At 38.4% G+C, this 17,907-nt stretch overlaps 2 protein-coding genes across 3 annotated transcripts in view; one reads left to right on the plus strand and one right to left on the minus strand.

Moving 5' to 3' along the window:
- The window catches only part of LHCGR (luteinizing hormone/choriogonadotropin receptor), a 55,216-nt gene extending 47,539 nt beyond the window's left edge, over positions 1–7,677 (plus strand). The window contains exons 10-11 of the mRNA XM_045979625.1: positions 595–675; positions 6,537–7,677. Coding sequence (XP_045835581.1) covers positions 595–675; positions 6,537–7,677 — 1,222 coding nt within the window. The remainder of the gene's footprint in view (positions 1–594; positions 676–6,536) is intronic.
- An 8,640-nt stretch (positions 7,678–16,317) lies between these two features.
- Positions 16,318–17,907, minus strand: part of GTF2A1L (general transcription factor IIA subunit 1 like) — a 46,069-nt gene continuing 44,479 nt past the window's right edge. For both annotated transcript variants that reach the window (XM_045979834.1, XM_045979833.1), the window contains one exon: positions 16,318–16,425. In XM_045979834.1, coding sequence (XP_045835790.1) covers positions 16,318–16,425 — 108 coding nt within the window. The remainder of the gene's footprint in view (positions 16,426–17,907) is intronic.

Consider the following 17,907-nt stretch of genomic DNA (forward strand, 5'->3'; position numbering starts at 1 on the left):
ATCTTAGGAATATAAGTACAGGTCTCTTTTAATATCTTGATACTTCTCACCTTTCCGTTAGGCTAAACTTCTTGGAACAATGGAAGAGTAGGGAACACCCACACATATTTCTCCATAAGGAAAAAAGGCAGAAAATTCACATCATAATGTCAAATCCCGTATCTTCAAATCCTTACAAAACAGATTTCCCAGTTAGGATTCGAAGCCATGAATCCTGAATGGTTATTTGTTCATCAAGAGCAATGTGGTGAGGAGACTGGTAAGGAGCAAACCCTAATATACCACAAAGATAGTTTTTAATAAGCAGTGAAAAACCCATGATTCAACATGACCGATTTAAGCTTTTTCATCTCTAAAGCCCACACAAAACATTTAGCATTCAGGAGCATTTTATCTAAGCTGGAAGCACTCTAATGACAATTCTGAAGCCTTTACTCTCTCCCCAGGAAATGTTTCAGTTAGGACAATGGTGCAGAACATGAAATATAATAGGTAAAGAATTTGGATGAACAAAGCATAAATAGACATGATCATGTTTAGTTTAAAGACCAAAAGCTCAACTGTTTTTTTTTTTTTAAACCTCTTTTCTTTCAGGCAGAATTTTTCATTTTCCATTTTTGAAAACTTTTCCAAACAATGTGAAAGCACAGCAAGGAGACCAAATAATGAAACACTGTAAGTATTTGCATGCAAAGAAACTCAGGAAGCCATGTCTCGTTCTACGTGCATCTTATTTTCAGTGCCAATGGTTTTCTTCTGATAAGTCTTCACTGGGGAGATTTTGCAAAGCATTTTTTAGTAGATTTAATATGGGAATTTTTCCTTTGCAAATGGCATCCAGTTGATCAGACATCCCTTTTAACTGGTTTAAAAAAAAAAACTCTTTAAAAAATGTATACACATGTTCATTCTACAGTTTAATGCTCCTCAGAAATTAAAATTTTATTTGCAGTTATCCTGAGGTCACTAAGGGCTTGTTTAAATGACAGCTTCATTTGTAGGAATTTTCACTAGTCAGTGGTCAAAAAGATTAACTGATTGCAGATACAGCTTCTAGAAGTAGCCACTTCCCTTCAAAAAGACTTGGGCCACCTTGACCTCTATGCTCTGGAGCTTAAAATTATTCAACCTCAATGCTATCACTAACATACACTGCATGGGAACTCCACTTCTATTCTACGGACTGATTTTTTTAACATTTTTCCTGGCTGCCTTGACATTTCACATACGTTCAAATACAAAAGAGCATGTCTCAAAAGATAATCCCAGTGTCCCTATGCCACATTTACTATGATTTATAAATCTTATTATTCTCCCATGTGTCCTTCAGGCTACAAAACCAGATGCCCTTCTAAGACACCTTGCCATTCTCCATTCTCTCGTCTTTTTTTTCTTTTCTCTTGTTTTTTTTCCCCATCAATCTACAAGTTACATAGAGGCAGCAGGGTGGTATGATGGAAGGACCCTGGGTATTGGGGCTTCTCAGAGTTGGACATGAATCCTTGGCAGTGATGTTCCTGTAACACTGGGTATCCCTGGACAATATTTACCTTTTTTGAGACATTTTTCCTCATCTGTAAGGGGTAGCAGGAATATCATTTGGCTTTCAGAACCATGAGAGTGAAGAGAGTTGTTAAAGAATCTGACAGCATCTGGGGTACATTAGAAATACCATACTCTGTATCCTTCTTTTCTCTTTCATTTAGGCTGACCCAAGTACATTCCAGTGTTCCTTTTCCTCATCATTCCTACTCCTCTTGATATTCTGTCAGTCACCTTCCCTGTAACTCTTTTGTAACCTATGGCTTTTTGCCTCATCAACAGGAAACACTTTTGGCTATTGCCAACGAAAGCATCAAGGGGTAGTTTGTGGGAACGGGAGACTTTAGCCCACTGTCAATAATCCTCATCAGCCCTGCCACAAGCCTTCCCAAATAAGGCTACAATCTTGAGTTTGCTATGCTAACACTGGTTTAAAACAAATCCCCTAATTTCCAGCATCCCCAAAACTACGTGAAATTAGTACATAATCTAGCTAAAAAGAATGTGCTCCCTGTGAAATCCCCGTCCCCTCTTCCCACTACCTTGCTATTCCTAAATCCCTGGAGTTTAGAAATTGTACAGCTCACCTACTCTCACCATGATATCAGTGTCCTTGCTGTTACAACTGGCCCCATCATTCTCCTACAGTCCCTATATTTCCACCTGTCTTTGTTCATTGTGGTTGAAGCGGCCTCTCCTTCCTCTGACTCAGTGTTGTAGGCCTATAGTCCATTCATATCCTTTTGTACTAAAGACAGCTCCCTGCTGGGTTTTGTCAATAGCATGCTGCTGCCCTCAGGAGCCATCCCAAGACACAAATGTAAGTAGCAGCAGGTCTAAAGACAAATCATGAAGGAGAAAAACTGCTAGACATATGCTCAGTAGGGCAAAAAAAAGAAAGGGCAAAGGACCAGAGAAGTGAGAGAGGGTACATGTTTGACCTCTTATTGACACAAATTTATTCAGAAGTCATGGCAGAATTTTTAGAAGCTTTGAATTAGTGTTTCTGACACTGTTTTATTAGTAGCAGCTGAAATAGTTTCTTTTTTTTTTTTAAGATTTTTTATTTATTTGACATACAGAGATCACAAGTAGGCAGAGAGGCAGGCAGAGAGAGGAGAGGGGAGCAGAGAGCCTGACATGGGGCTCTATCCCAGGACGCTGGGATCATGACCTGAGCTGAAGGCAGAGGCTTTAACCCACTGAGCCACCCAGGTGCCCCTGAAATAGTTTCTTTTAAGATTATATTTATTTATTTGAGAGAGGGAGAGAGAGAGCATGAGCACAGGGTAAAGGCAGAAGGAAAAGGAGAAGCAGACTCCCTGCAGATCAGGGGGCCACCTGCAGGGCTCGATCCCAGGATTCTGGGATCATGACCTGAACCAAAGGCAGATGCTTAACTAACTGAACCACCCAAGTGCCCTTGAAGTAGCTTTGTTTTTGTCTTTTTTTTTAAAGATTTTATTTATTTGACAGAGATCACAAGCAGGCAGAGAGGCAGGCAGAGATGGGGAAGCAGGCTCCCCACTGAGCAGAGAACCCCATGCGGGGCTCAATCCCAGGATCCTGAGATCATGACCTGAGCCCAAGACAGAGGCTTAACCCACTGAGCCACCCAGGCGCCCTGAAGTAGTTTTGAGAAGGGGAAAGGAGCAAAGGAAATTAAGGTAGCAATAGTTGGAAAGTTTCCATCTGGCTTAATAAGGGCTATTATTTTGTAGGAATCATCCAGGAAGCTTATTTAAAACACAGACTCCTGGGCTCTGTCCCTCGGAATTTGATTCAGGGTTTCAAGTAAAGCCAGGAACCTGTATTTTAACAAACACCCTGGTGATTCTGATGGAAATAGTCCAAGGACTCCACTTTGACAAGCACTGACTGAGAGCCAGTGACGTAGAGGAAAGACCTAGCACTGCCACTAAAGTCTAGTGCTGGGGGACCTTAGGCTAATCACCTACCTCCTTTAATCTTGAATTCCTCACCAGTAAAATGAGGGGTTTAGTGAGATGGTCTTTAAGAAGCTTTTAATGCAAAGAAATAACCTATTTTCTTTCATTGTTCTTTATAACACCACATCCCTTCAAAGATTAAAAAAAAAACAACAGGTAATTCTATTAATGGGCATGAGATGAGGACAAACAAATGTACCTGTATTTAGTAATAAAACAGGGGAGGTTCCTGTGCAACCTTCCACGCAGAGCAGCAACCCTTCACAAGTTCCAAAATCGTTTCTAAGAATGTCTAGCACCATTTTGGAATCCCAGATCATTTTTTTAATTCTTTTAATTACTTTTTAAAATTTTTTTTAATTCCTTTTTTAATCTGTGTTATTTCCCTTCAGTAATTGTTCAAATATATCCTTTCATCTACGCACCGAATTAGGTTCACACTTCCTTTTTTGGAACATGAGAAGCTGTTTTCTTTCTTTCTTTCTTTCTTTTTTAATATTTTATTAATTTGACAGAGAGAAATCACAACTAGGCAGAGAGGCAGGCAGAGAGAGAGGAGGAAGCAGGCTCCCCGCTGAGCAGAGAGCCCGATGCGGGGCTCGATCCCAGGACCCTGGGATCATGACTCAGGCCGAAGGCAGAGGCTTTAACCCACTGAGCCACCCGGGAGCCACCAGGCGACCTGAGAAGCTAAGTTTTAAGAGCAGAGAAAAATACTCTTTGAATGGGTGAGGAACCCTAAGGTAAAATACATATTAGTGATGGCTCGAACAGCAAAACTATGGCCATTTCTCCAGCTCCCAAGATTATGTAAGCAGACTGAGCAAAGAGAAAGTTTGTTGAGCCTACATGCATCTCCTGTACACACGCGTTGTCCTTGTACCCTTTCACTTCCTTTCAGAGCCAGGATCACCCTGGTTTACTCATTCCGCAAGCACTGACTGAATGGATATTCTGAGCCAAAACTGTGTTAAGCACCAAGAGTTCAGAAATAAGTAAGACCTAGTAACTGTAAGGACCTATTTAGAAACTGTCCCTGCTCCCCTTCCCCCAGGGGATTTACTTGGATACAAGTTCCGGAAATCAGCTCCAGGTAACAAAGCCCAGATACCAGGGTGGGTCAGACAAGGTTGAGACATCCGACCAGTGGGGGTTTGCATACTGTCTCCCTGGTTACCAAGGAGTAGGGAAAAGCGCCCTCTGGGAGCTTTTGGCGCCAATCCTAATCAAGGTGTAATAGGCTGGTTCTAATGTCTACTAGGGTAAATTGTAATTCAATTGGTCACCTAGCATCACTGGAGTTTCCTGTGTGTGTTACAATTTCATTGGTCACCTCTGCGTGGCCAGGCCCGACCGCATGGCCTTTGCCCTTAAAAGCTAGTCTGTGAAACAGAGAAGGGTCGCCCTCTCTTGTAACGGGTGCGGCCCCCGAACGTTCGGTTAGATTCTTGATGCTTGGCGGGAAATAAAGCTTTGCTTGACTTTCGCCTTATATCAGTCTCGCTCCTTTAATCATGGACCCATTATTTGGGCATAACAGTAACCCCTGCCTTCAAAGCTATTAAAGAATAGCTTCACGATTATTAAATCACCACACAACAGCAGTGCAGTTTGATGATTACAATAGTCCTTAAGTGCAGCCATGGCAGGGAGAAGGGGTGATAAACTCCCTGGAGGTGTAGAATCAAGAAAGGCTTCATAGGGGAGGTTACCTTTAAGGATGAGGACCAATTCACCAGAAAGATGAGGAGATGAAGGGAAGGAGAAACCACACATACAAAGACAGAGGAATGAAAGAGTAGATTCTGAGAGCCCCAAGTCATTTCATGTAACTGAAAGGAAAGATGCACAAGGGATCTACAAGAGATAATTTTAAGAATCCCTAACAGTCACTGAGCACTTAATATGTATCAGGCATTATTCTAAACATTCTATAGGTGTTAATGGAGTTAATCTTTAGCACAGCCCTAATGAGGGAAGTAGGATTCGTAGATCTATTTGGCAAATGAAGAGCTTGAGGCACCGAGATGGTAACTCTCCCACCCAGATTTACACAGCTTGTAAAGACTGGAACCCAGTCAGTCTGGCTCCCGAGCCCATGTTCTCAATTGTGCAGCGCTACTGCTTCTGGAGGAGGAGGCAGAACCCAGATCATTTAGGACTTGGAGGTCATCACAAGGAGTCTGGATTTTATCCCATAGCCAATGAGAACCTAGTAAAAGTTTGAAAAGATTTTTATTAAAAGACCATTCCAGAAGGAAGGTACAGATGGATGGGGAGGGGGCTAGAACTGGGGAAGGATATTGGGGGGAATCTAATGTAACTGTCCTGAAAGAGAGGATGAAAACCTGAACTCAATTAGTAGCAGTAGGTTTGGGAGGAAGGGAGAGGCAGAAGTGGGGCTGTTCCTTCACTAGAGATGGAGTTCCTCTTCAATCCACTTTCTGAATTTGACTCATATCCCTAAGGAGTATCTATTGTCCCTATTTCCCCAAGAGAGGCATTTCTCCCTATTGTCCATGTCTATATTTATTTTCTGCTAGGTTTCTGGTAGTCCATTCCTTCTTTCCACTTCTCAATGGGGCTTTTTGTTTAGAGACCACTGTGCAAGCTAGTCTACCTGCGGCTGACCACCTTCAGCAGGGAGAGCCTTCCAATCCCATTTGTGTTCTACCACAGACACTCGGCTTGGTATCAGTTTGGTTGGCAAGTAAAGGAAATACCTAAGAAAATGCCAAGAAAGGATTCTTTTAGACATAGCAAGCATTTACTGTGTCTCTAAATCATCCTCTGTGAACAGCTTCTTTAACTCTTCGCATCTATGACATATATATGTATAAATTGCTTTTCATTCCCTTAAGGAAGTCCTATATCAATTTAGAGTTGTCAGATACAAATAAACCTAAGAATGAGGCTGTTGTGGCTTTGTTTCCTTTTGTTTCGTAGGATTTAAAAAACGCTAAGGAGGATTCTTCCATTTCTTTAATATACATTATCATAGAATATCTCTTGAGTTTACATTGAGACAAAATATTCTTCTTACAGTTATTCTGCCATCTTTGCTGAGAGTGAACTGAGTGACTGGGATTATGACTATGGTTTCTGCTCACCCAAGACACTCCGATGTGCTCCTGAACCAGATGCTTTTAATCCCTGTGAAGATATTATGGGCTATGACTTCCTTAGGGTCCTGATTTGGCTGATTAATATCCTGGCCATCATGGGAAATGTGACTGTTCTCTTTGTTCTCCTGACTAGTCGCTATAAACTGACAGTGCCCCGTTTTCTCATGTGCAATCTATCTTTTGCAGATTTTTGCATGGGGTTCTATCTGCTGCTCATTGCCTCAGTTGATTCCCAAACCAAAGGCCAGTATTATAACCATGCCATAGACTGGCAGACCGGGAGTGGGTGTAGTGCAGCTGGCTTTTTCACTGTATTTTCAAGTGAGCTTTCTGTCTACACCCTCACAGTTATCACACTAGAAAGATGGCACACCATCACCTACGCTCTTCAGCTGGACCAAAAGCTACGTTTAAGACATGCCATACCAATCATGCTTGGAGGATGGCTCTTTTCTACTCTAACTGCCACATTGCCCCTTGTGGGTGTCAGCAATTACATGAAGGTCAGCATTTGCCTCCCCATGGATGTGGAAACCACTCTCTCACAAGTCTACATATTAACCATTCTGATACTCAATGTGGTGGCCTTCACCATCATCTGTGCTTGCTACATTAAAATTTATTTTGCAGTTCAAAACCCAGAGCTGATGACTACCAACAAAGATACAAAGATTGCCAAGAAAATGGCAGTCCTCATCTTCACTGATTTCACCTGCATGGCACCAATCTCTTTTTTTGCCATCTCAGCTGCCTTCAAAGTGCCCCTTATCACAGTAACCAACTCTAAAGTTTTACTGGTTCTTTTTTATCCTGTCAATTCTTGTGCCAATCCATTTCTGTATGCGATTTTCACAAAGGCATTCCAAAGGGATTTCTTTCTGTTGCTGAGCAAATTTGGCTGCTGTAAACGTCGGGCTGAATTATATAGAAGGGAGGATTTTGTGGCTTACACCTCCAACTGCAAAAATGGCTTCACTGGATCAAATAAGCCTTCTAAGTCCACCCTGAAGTTGTCTCCATTGCAGTGTCAATATACGACTGTCCCAGACAAGACTTGCTAATAAAGAGTGTTAACTGTTTTATCAGTAACCACATTATCGAGTAGTGCTTAAAAATGTAAAAAATGATCTGTACTAGTAATTTTTTTTTCTGTACTAGTAATTTTAACAAAGAGTTGGTTTCAGGAAATTATTTATTCTTAGGCACACTGGGGAAAAAGGAGATATCTACCTAACTCAAAGTGTTGTCCATGATTGCCAGTGTAAAAATTATTTGTCATTGGTACATGATGACATAAAATACAGATGTTGAGAGTGTTCAGAAACATTTCTAGCAATTTTGACAGAGTAACTTAATGTCTTTGGAATCTAAAATTTTTTAACTGAGGTGGTATTTTACATATCTTTTGGTATTTTTTTCATTTCATCTTTGTAGTGATTTTTGTTGCATTTTATAAAAATATTAGTCCATAACAGATTTGAAATTTAAAATAACTGGTCCTTTTCCTCAGATAGTTTGAAAACACCCTCCAGGAATGCACTGTCCAATCTGGTAGCCACTAGCCATATGCAGCTAAGGAAAAATTTAAATTAAAATTAAAATGTAGTTCTCCCATAAAACCTCTAGAAGAAAATACAGGCTGTAATTTATTTGACATCAGCCTTTGCAACATTTTTCTTTCTAGATAGTCTCCTCAGGCAAGGAAGGCAAAAGCAAAAGTAAACTATTGGGACTGTACCAAAATAAAAAGATTTTGCACAGCTAAGGAAACTATCAACAAAACAAAACTATCAACAGAACTATCAATAAAACAAAAGGCAACCAACCTGGTAAACAGGAGAAGATATACGCAAATGACATATCTGACAAGGCATTAATATCCAAATATACATAAAGAACTCATACAACTCAACACCAAAAAAATCAAATAATCTGACTTAAAAATGTGCAAAGATGGGGTTGTTCCTTCTCTAGAGATGGAGTCCTTCGATCCACTCTCAGAATAGACATTTTTTTCAAAGAAAACCTACAAATGACCAACAGACACATGAAAAGATGTTCAACATCACTCATCATCAGGAAAATGCAAATGAAAACCACAATGGGATACCACCTTATGCCTGGGAGAATGGCAGGACTCGAAAAGACAAAAAAAAAACAAGTCTTGGTAAGGATGTATAGAAAAGGTATTGATGGGAATGGAAATTAGCGCAGCCACTATGGAAAACAGTATGGAGTTTCCTCAAAAAAATCAAAATAGAAGTATTATACAACCCAATAATTCCATTTCTGGCTATTTATCCAGTATGATCCGTATGATTATTGCAGCATTACTTACAAGAGCCAAGATATGGGAAGCAACCCAAGGGTCCATAGACAGAGGAATGGATAAAGATTTGGAAAATACACACACACACACACACACACACACACACACACACACACACAGAAACACTACTCATCCATAAAAGAAAAGTGAAATCTTGCCATTCATGAATGGATGGACCTAGAGGGTATAAGTGAAATAAGTCAGACAAAGAAAGAAATACTACATGATTTCACTTACATGAACCTAAACACCAAAACAAACAAAAGAGGGGCGCCGGGGTGGCTCAGTGGGTTAAAGCCTCTGCCTTCGGCCCGAGTCATGATCCCAGGGTCCTGGGATCGAGCCCCGCATCGGGCTCTCTGCTCGGCAGGGAGCCTGCTTCCTCCTCTCTCTCTGCCTGCCTCTCTGCCTACTTGTGATTTCTCTCTGTCAAATAAATAAAAAAAAACAAACAAACAAACAAAAGAAACTTCCTCATAAATATAAAGTACAAATTGGTTGTTGCCAGAGGGGAGAAGAATGGGAGGACAAACAAAACAAGTAAAGAGGATTAAAAGGTACAAATTTCCAGTTATAAAATAAGTATGTCACAGGGATGAAAGTACAACATAGAGAATTTAGTCAATAATATTATAATAACTTTGTATGGTGACAGATGGTAACTAAACTCATTGTGGTAAGCATTTTGCAATATACATAATTGTCAATCACTGTTTTATGCTTGAAACTAATGTAGTGTTATAGGGTCAACTATACTTCAATTACAAATTTAAAATTCTTTAAAAATATTAAAATACTCTGGGTGATACTACAATGGTAGATACATATAGTTATCCAAATCCAAAGAATGTACACCAAGAGTGAGCTCTTACATAAACTACAGACTCTTGATGGGTCAATGTAGGTTCATCAGTCATAGTGTATGTGCCACCCTGGTAGGGGATATTGATAATGGAGGAGGCTGTGTCTGGTGTGGCAGGGGGAGCAAGCATGTGGGAAATCTCTGTACCTTCCACTTAATCTTGCTGTGAACCTCAAACTACTTTGACAAAATCTATTAAAATTAAAAATTTTGAAAGCAAAAAAAATTAGTAATTAAAAAAGCAAGTTGCAGACATCAGTATTCATCAGCCGTAAATACTTCTAGCATGCTTTTCACTAACCAAGCCTCCGTATCTTACATTTGAGGTAAGACTTATATGGACAAGTAAAATGGACAAATACTAAACACACTATTTTAATAAGTTTTGAGAAATGCATACATCCATGGGACCCCAAACTTCTATCACTCAGAACACTATCACTCTCAGAAAATTCCCTCGTGCCCCTTCTTAGTTAACCCCTCACTCCCACTTGCCAAAGATAACAATGGTTCTGATTTTTCCCCCATAGATTAGTTTTGCCTGTTCTAGAGCTTCATATAAATGGAATCATACAGTATATACTCTTGCGTAAGGCTTCTCTGATTCAACACAATGTTTTTGCTATTCATCCAGGCTGTTGCTTGACTCATTGTTGTAGCTCATTCCATTTCATTGCTGAGTTGTAGAACTCTTAACACTCTTTTCCATTCTCCTACTGATGGATGTCTGGGCTGTTTCCAGTTTTTAGCTCTCCTTTGACATTTTATTAAATAAATGTATAGTCACAACTAAACTCTGTATTTAATCTGCCTTCAACATTTATGGCACTGTGCAAAGTGATTCAAAATAGCCTTTAAAAGACTGTAAGCTTTGGGGCGCCTGGGTGGCTCAGTGGGTTAAAGCCTCTAACTTCAGCTCAGGTCATAATCTCAGGGTCCTGGGATCAAGCCCCCCATTGGGCTCTCCACTCAGCGGGGAGCCTACTTCCCTTCCTCTCTTTCTGCCTGCCTCTCTGCCTACTTGTGATCTCTGTCAAATAAATAAAGTCTTTAAAAAAAGAAAAAATAAATAAAAAATAAAAGACTGTAAGCTTTATAAACTATCTCTTCTCTGTATGTTTTTCACATTTCTGACTTTTCTACTGTAGAACTAGTTATTTCTCTTTACTCAGATACAATCCTCTTTAGTAAGCTGTTCTGTTCTAGAAGTTGTCTCAGTGATGTGAGAGAATACTAATTAGTCGTGTTGCTATACACATACACAATAAGCTTTTTGAATGATTCATAAATTCCCAGAACCAAAACAACTAAGTAAGCAAAAAAGCAAAAAGTCAAACAAAAAAAAGTAAAGTATATCTTTACAGAAAAACTCTATTTAAATTATGTCTTAAATATTGTTTGAGCCAAAGTACTTGTATACATCCTCTCAAAGTAAATATTGCGGCCTTTTCCACAAATACTGATTTTTTTAAGTTTCAACAGAGGTATAGTTTACTATCTCCCTCATCCTACTATCCTTTCTCATTCACAAAGACCTACCAGTTGTTGAGTGTCTTTGAATGTCTTCTATATAAAGTCTTTATTTTGCATTCCTGCTGCCACACCCACACTTCAGGCCATTCCCCCTTATCACAGACGTCTTATCATATCCCCCTCATTTTTATTCCTATCCAACCTTTGCCATAGCTACACTCTCATACCCACTACTGACTGATCTTCCTAAAATCCTATTATATCCTATTACATCTCTGCCAAAATCCTAAGCAGCTCATCTGTACCTATAAATTTAAGCTTTAGCTCCTAGACTAACATTCAAAGAGCTCCAGAATCCATCTTCAAATCTGCTCGCTTGGTCTCCTGCTGCTGTTCTCCAAGAAGCAAACTCTTCCACTTGCCTTTCCCTAGTCATGCCCCATGCATCTGGATTCTGGTGCCTGTGCCACTGTTACTGTCCAGAATACCTTCTTCCTTACCTGTCCTCCCCTTGCATCCCGCAAGACCCCAGCCACGGGTTTAACTTTGTTACTAATTTTGTTACTAAGCTCTCCTAATCCACCTCCTCTCTAAGCCACTGAATTTAAGACACTTCCTTTACCTGAAATAAAGTGAGGCATAAGTAATAAATATGTGGCCCACAACAATTTCTCTGCACTTGGCATCCCTATCATTCATCTGTCTTTTACGCTACATACTGGGTATTGTCCATACACATATACCTCTTATTTCACCTATTTTATAAATTTATTTCGTGATAAACTCATTTCTTTTACTTGTTTCTCCCACTGTATCTATCCTTGAGTCTTATACACGGTAGGTGATTAATAATTTTTCAGCTAATTCACTTTATTAACAAAAATATAAGACAAATCCTTATGAAGAAGTATTTTCCTCATGAGAGGGTCTCGTGCATTCTTTATCTGTGTAATCCTTCAAACATAAATGACAAAAACATCAAATGCTCAGGAAATTTTATTTCTATCTTGTGGGTTTGTTTTTGTTTTTGTTTTACCATGTGCAATATTATCACTGGCAGTTTGCAAAATGACGAAGAAGAGTTAATCAGTTAAGAATCACTCATCTAAATTTATAAAATATTTTTAAAGGTATTTTGTCCTCCATTCCTAACATTTGCTTTAAAGGGCCTGGTTTTAGTTTCCTCAAAAATGTATTAAGTCCACATGTAAATTAAGAATCTTTATGTCACAAAGATTTCAATAAGTGTGTTCCTAATTGAAAATAATCTTTCCTTTAAAATGTGCAATATTTTTTATTAATATTGAATTCCTTCCTAAGCGTTATTACCATAGCCTTCCTATTTATAATTTAGCTTTCTAGTTATAAATCACAAAGATCCCATGTGGCATATTACAGTATATTTACATGAAAACGGCATAATATTAACCTAATAATAGGAGTTAAAAGAAAATCCCCATTAAATTCCCCTGCTTACCACCCCAATTAACTGTTGTATTCATTCTAAAGATTTTCATTTTCACACATAACTAATATTACTGAAACTGAGTGCCTCAGCCAGACTTGGAACCTCATTGCCCTGTGGAGTCTGAGCTGTACGGATGATTAGTAACACATATCATAGCACATTGAATAAAATAGGTAAAGAAGGTATGCCAGGCAAGATCAGTTGGTCAATCCCTAAGAAACGGTGCAAATTCAACAAGATCTTTCCGTTTCAGGGAGAGGTGGAAAGTATGTAATAAAGCACTGTAGGATGCGAGCATGAGAAAAAGTTTGAAATAGGAATAAGGATACATGAGACTTTCACAAATTTCATTTAACACAGCAAATTGTAACCTCTATAATAGAGACACTTTCTCCAACTATAAAAGGGCACAGGGTGACATTTGCCAACGTACTGTATTTACAACCTACCTTATAGGATTTTGTTATAATATACAATAAGAAATGCTCAGCTTGGACATGATGAAGGGTTTCTGAAAGTGAAAGTAATACCATATCAAAGCCAAGTCTCAAACACCACTTATAGGGTTTATAAAGTAATTTTTTCTTTTTAAAATACACTAGTAAGATTTGTCTCACGCTCTTTAGCACAAGATTAAAAATACTTCGACTATGAGTCATGACCCATCAGTAGGTAGTGAAATTAATTTAGTGGGTCAAGACCATCAATTTTTAATGCAACAGAACAGAATCAAATAGGAAATATAGGAGCCATCTGTGCTAGAGTTAAGCATGATTTTTTAAAACTTTTATATAACTTGTGTTATGGTGTGTCTATGCACATGTAAACATATACTGGTTGTTAATTTCTTAGTGTAAATTGTGGCCAAAAAATTTTCAAACCTGCTGGTTTTGACAACTTTTCAGGAAGTAGAATTTTTTTCTGGCATTATCTGAAACTAATAAAAGGGCATCAGGTCCAAAATAATTTGGGGAATCTCTTAATTCTCTTTGCAGCCATTGCCAAAACTATCATTTACATCAGCATGCCAAGATTATTGTTGGCTTTGTTTTCTTTTGTGGTAAGCTTAGTTTTTAAATTGATTTTTTGCAGTTTTAAAAGATCAGGGGCATGAAGGCATGCAGAGACACAAATGGGACAAGTGTGACTTTTTTCTCTGATAATAAAAAATAAGGAGGACCACATAAATAAAGAGGACCAACATAGTAGTATTTGTGAGATGCCATTTAAAAAATCACTGAAGCAAAGTGAGATTTTAAATCCACAGTGGAAAAGAGTAAATGAATTTTAGAAACAACTGTTATTGCATCTCCCAAATATTTGAATCAATACATTAAACCCCAACTCCCAAGTGAATGCACATTCTCAATAAATTCAGCCCTTAATTTGCTTAGGACAAATGAAGAATGATTGGACAACACTGGGAGGAAAAAAGCAAGAACAACACTAGAATCTTCAACCTGGATGGGGTACATTTTAGGAACAAACGAAACAAGTAAGTGCCGTCTTTCTGCCTTCCAGGTAGAAAAGATGGACTTTTCATGAAGGACAACATTCATTAAAGACAACATTCATTAAAGAGAAATTTGGAAGTTCTTAAAAACCAGACAAGGATCTGGGACAGCAGGGGTCATAAGGAAAAGAATAATTACTCTGAGGATAAAGCAGGCATAGCTGGAGAATCTGGTTTGGAGAGCAGCACATTCACTAGTACTAACTGAATCCTCTTTCAGCTGCCTACTTTAGGCCAAAGACAGTACCCCACAAATGTTGTCCAAGACTCAGAAAAGATTAATCCAGATTTTGAAAAGATTTACCAGTAGCTGAGTCCCTTGGGTAGGACAGGACAAGTACTGGAATAAATAAAATTCTCCAAATGGGGTTGCCTCTGAAAAAGAAATGAGGAATTTGGGGAACCCGGCTGGCTCAGTCGGTAGAGCATGTAACTCTTGATCTCAGGGTCATGAGTTCAAGCCCCACATTGGGTATGGAGCCTACTTAAAAAAATTTTTTTAATTGTATAAAAAGAAACTATTAAATTAAAAAAAAAAAAAAAAAGAAATGAGGAATTTGCCCTGTGACCAGTCAAACCGACGTATCTAATCCTTGGGGAGTTTTCTGAGACCGTAAACCACTCATATCAGCACTGGATTTTCTATGAGAGTTACATCCTAGAAAACACCATTCAGGGCTGAAAGTAGGATCTTAGAGACCATGTATACTTTACCCGTTAAGAGAACCAGAATGTTGGGGAAAATGTTCCCTTCATGAATTTGAATCTACTAAGGGAAAGAGTATTACAGAACAGCTCATTGGGATATTCATTAGTTTTTATTTTTTAATTTTTTTTAAAGATTTTATTTATTTATCTGACAGAGAGAGACACAGCGAGAGAGGGCACACAAGCAGGGAAGTGGGAGAGGGAGAAGCAGGCTTCCCACCGAGCCGGGAGCCCAATGTGGGGCTCCATCCAAGGACCCTGGGATTAGGATCTGAGCTGAAGGCAATTGCTTAACGACTGAGCCACCCAGGTGCCCCTATTCATTAGTTTTTATTGCTGCAGGAAAATGAGAGCTACTTGTGTTTTGCACTTTGTTTTCTCTCCGTGATTTTAAGAAAGTTATCTGGATCTTCCTGTGACAAAAAATGAGAATGCCTGGCCAAGACAGAAGGTTCCTGAAAAGAACATCTCTTCTTAACTTTTGCTTCAGAAAACCTAAATTCAGTGAGGGAATTCCCTGTGAAGGCAAATGAAAAGAGATGGTGTCTTTCAGGGGAAAGGAGTCTGCAAAGGGATTTTCCACTATTAAGAAAGACAGAAAAAAACTACAGATAGAGGAAAAACCCACCATGACAAAGAAGACAGAAGTCTGAAGTTTCAAGAAACAGAATGGAAACATAACCACTTCCTTACAATTCTCAGGAAGATAGCAGAATATGAAGAAGAATGGCCCAGTCCCGTGCTAAGCCTAAAGGGGCTGATTCTTAGCTCCAGGGATTCTGGGCTCAGCACAGATTTCCATGTCCAAGTATAGTACAGTTTCAACAGACATCTGCTTCCAAGGGACCACTTGGGCTTGCACAGTCAGCATATCATTAGTTATCAGTGTAGACTGAAGACCTAGAGAAGCTTTCTTGAATATCCTTCTAATTACAAAACTCTCTAGGGTCTGTTGTAACATGGTTTGGGGAGAGATGGGAGGACACCAGCCCCAATCTAATAACTGATACCAACTTTATCATGAAAGGGAATTGGAGTCTGATTTAAATTTACTTCAAGATGAAAGAAAGGTGACATTTCTTCATGCTGCATTACATCTAATTCATTTATGCTTCATAATGCTATAGATAGAGGGTTTTTTTTTAAAGAAACCCCATTAAGACAACAAATGAAAGAAATATAAAATTGTGTATTTGTATCTGCCTCTGAATTATAGTTTTATTAAACTCCACACAGTGAACTAAAAAATTTGAGCAGCTCTGTACTGAACTATATATAAAATAAAAATAGGTTTCACAATACGTGATATAGTCCTACTGATGTTTATGGTGTATCGAGCTCTTAAGTTTTACCACTCTGCATCACCAATGGCTTTTGCAAATACATAATCTCTCCCTCCAAAACACATAACACCATCTTTCAAATAGAATTTCCATTTGTTCTTGCTTCGATGAATCTGGAAGGAGAAAAATAGTCTAAATTAATTAATTTTATAAGTTAAAGGATCATTTATAATTCTTTGCATATCACACAGGATTATTCTGACCCTAAATGGGAGTTCTTTAAAAATAAGACCTCAACACAGTTTATTCATTCATTCATCAAATATTTGAGTTCCTGTATGTCAGGTATTGTTTTAAGCACTGTAGATATATCAGTTTAAATATATATATGTCATATTTCATATATATATATATATACATATATATATATATATATATATTTTTTTTTTTTTTTTTACTTTTTAAAACCTGGAAAAATTCCTGACTTTGAATAGTTTACATTTTAGTAAGGATGGAGGGAATAGAAACCTAATCAATATAACCTTATTATAAGGAATATTAGTGCTATGAAAACTAGAGCAGGAAAAGGAAGATCACAAATACAGAGGTGGGTTATAATTTTAAATAAGAAAGTCAGTGTGAGCCTGACTTTTGAGATAACATTTGAGCAAAGACTTAAAGAAGGTAAAGGATAAAGCCAGGAAGATATTAACCAGAGAGAACATTCCAGGCAAAGGGACAGAAGCACCGAAGTCCTGAGGAGGGAGGATACCTAGAATGTTCAAGAACAGCAAAGGGTTCAGTATGTCTACAATAGAACAAACAGAGAGGATATAGTTAATATTATCAGGCATGAAAAAAAGTGGAATTTCATTTTGAATGAGAAAGTTACAGTAAAGTACTGAGCAAGGTCAGAAGATACAGTTTATAATCTACTAGATTCTACCCGCAGTTCCTTGGACTTAATAAGTCAGTCTAAATACAGACAAAATAAAAACTAGAAAATCCTACTACTCTAAGAGGTAAGAAATCATAAAATCATTATTACCTCTGGGTAAACCACAAGTGACTATTTAAAAACCTTAGATATGTATGATCTAAAATCAAGGGTAAAAATTAAACCCAGATGTTTATTGCAAACAGTCAAAACCTGTGACCAATATTCATATACATTTTGTGAAGCATAAGAAAATACAAATGATAAACCCCTATTTGTATAGGGGGAAAGAAGACCTAATAATGGAAAATTTCTTCTAAATTTGACTCCTAAATTTACACTTGGACATATCTTTAAAAGTCCCTGAGAAAAATACATACATACATACATATTAAAAAAAAAAAAAAAAAGTCCTTGAGAATATTCAGATCCTAAACTCAGCATAGATGATAAAATCTGACCACTGGGGCCCCTGGGTGGCTCAGTTGGTTAGGCAACTGCCTTTGGCTTGGGTCATGATCCCAGGGTACTGGGATCGAGCCCCACATAGGGCTCCTTGCTCAGTGGGGAGCCTGCTTCTCTCTCTCCCTCTGCCTCTCTGCCTGCTTGTGCTCTCTCAGTCTTTCTGTCAAATAAATAAATAAAATCTTTAAAAAAAAAATCTGACCATAACTAGGAGGAGAACAACAGTAACAACAGCAAATCATCCTACTAACTT

The sequence above is a fragment of the Meles meles genome, chromosome 15, assembly GCF_922984935.1.
Source record: "Meles meles chromosome 15, mMelMel3.1 paternal haplotype, whole genome shotgun sequence".
In the NCBI taxonomy this organism is placed as follows: domain Eukaryota; kingdom Metazoa; phylum Chordata; class Mammalia; order Carnivora; family Mustelidae; genus Meles; species Meles meles.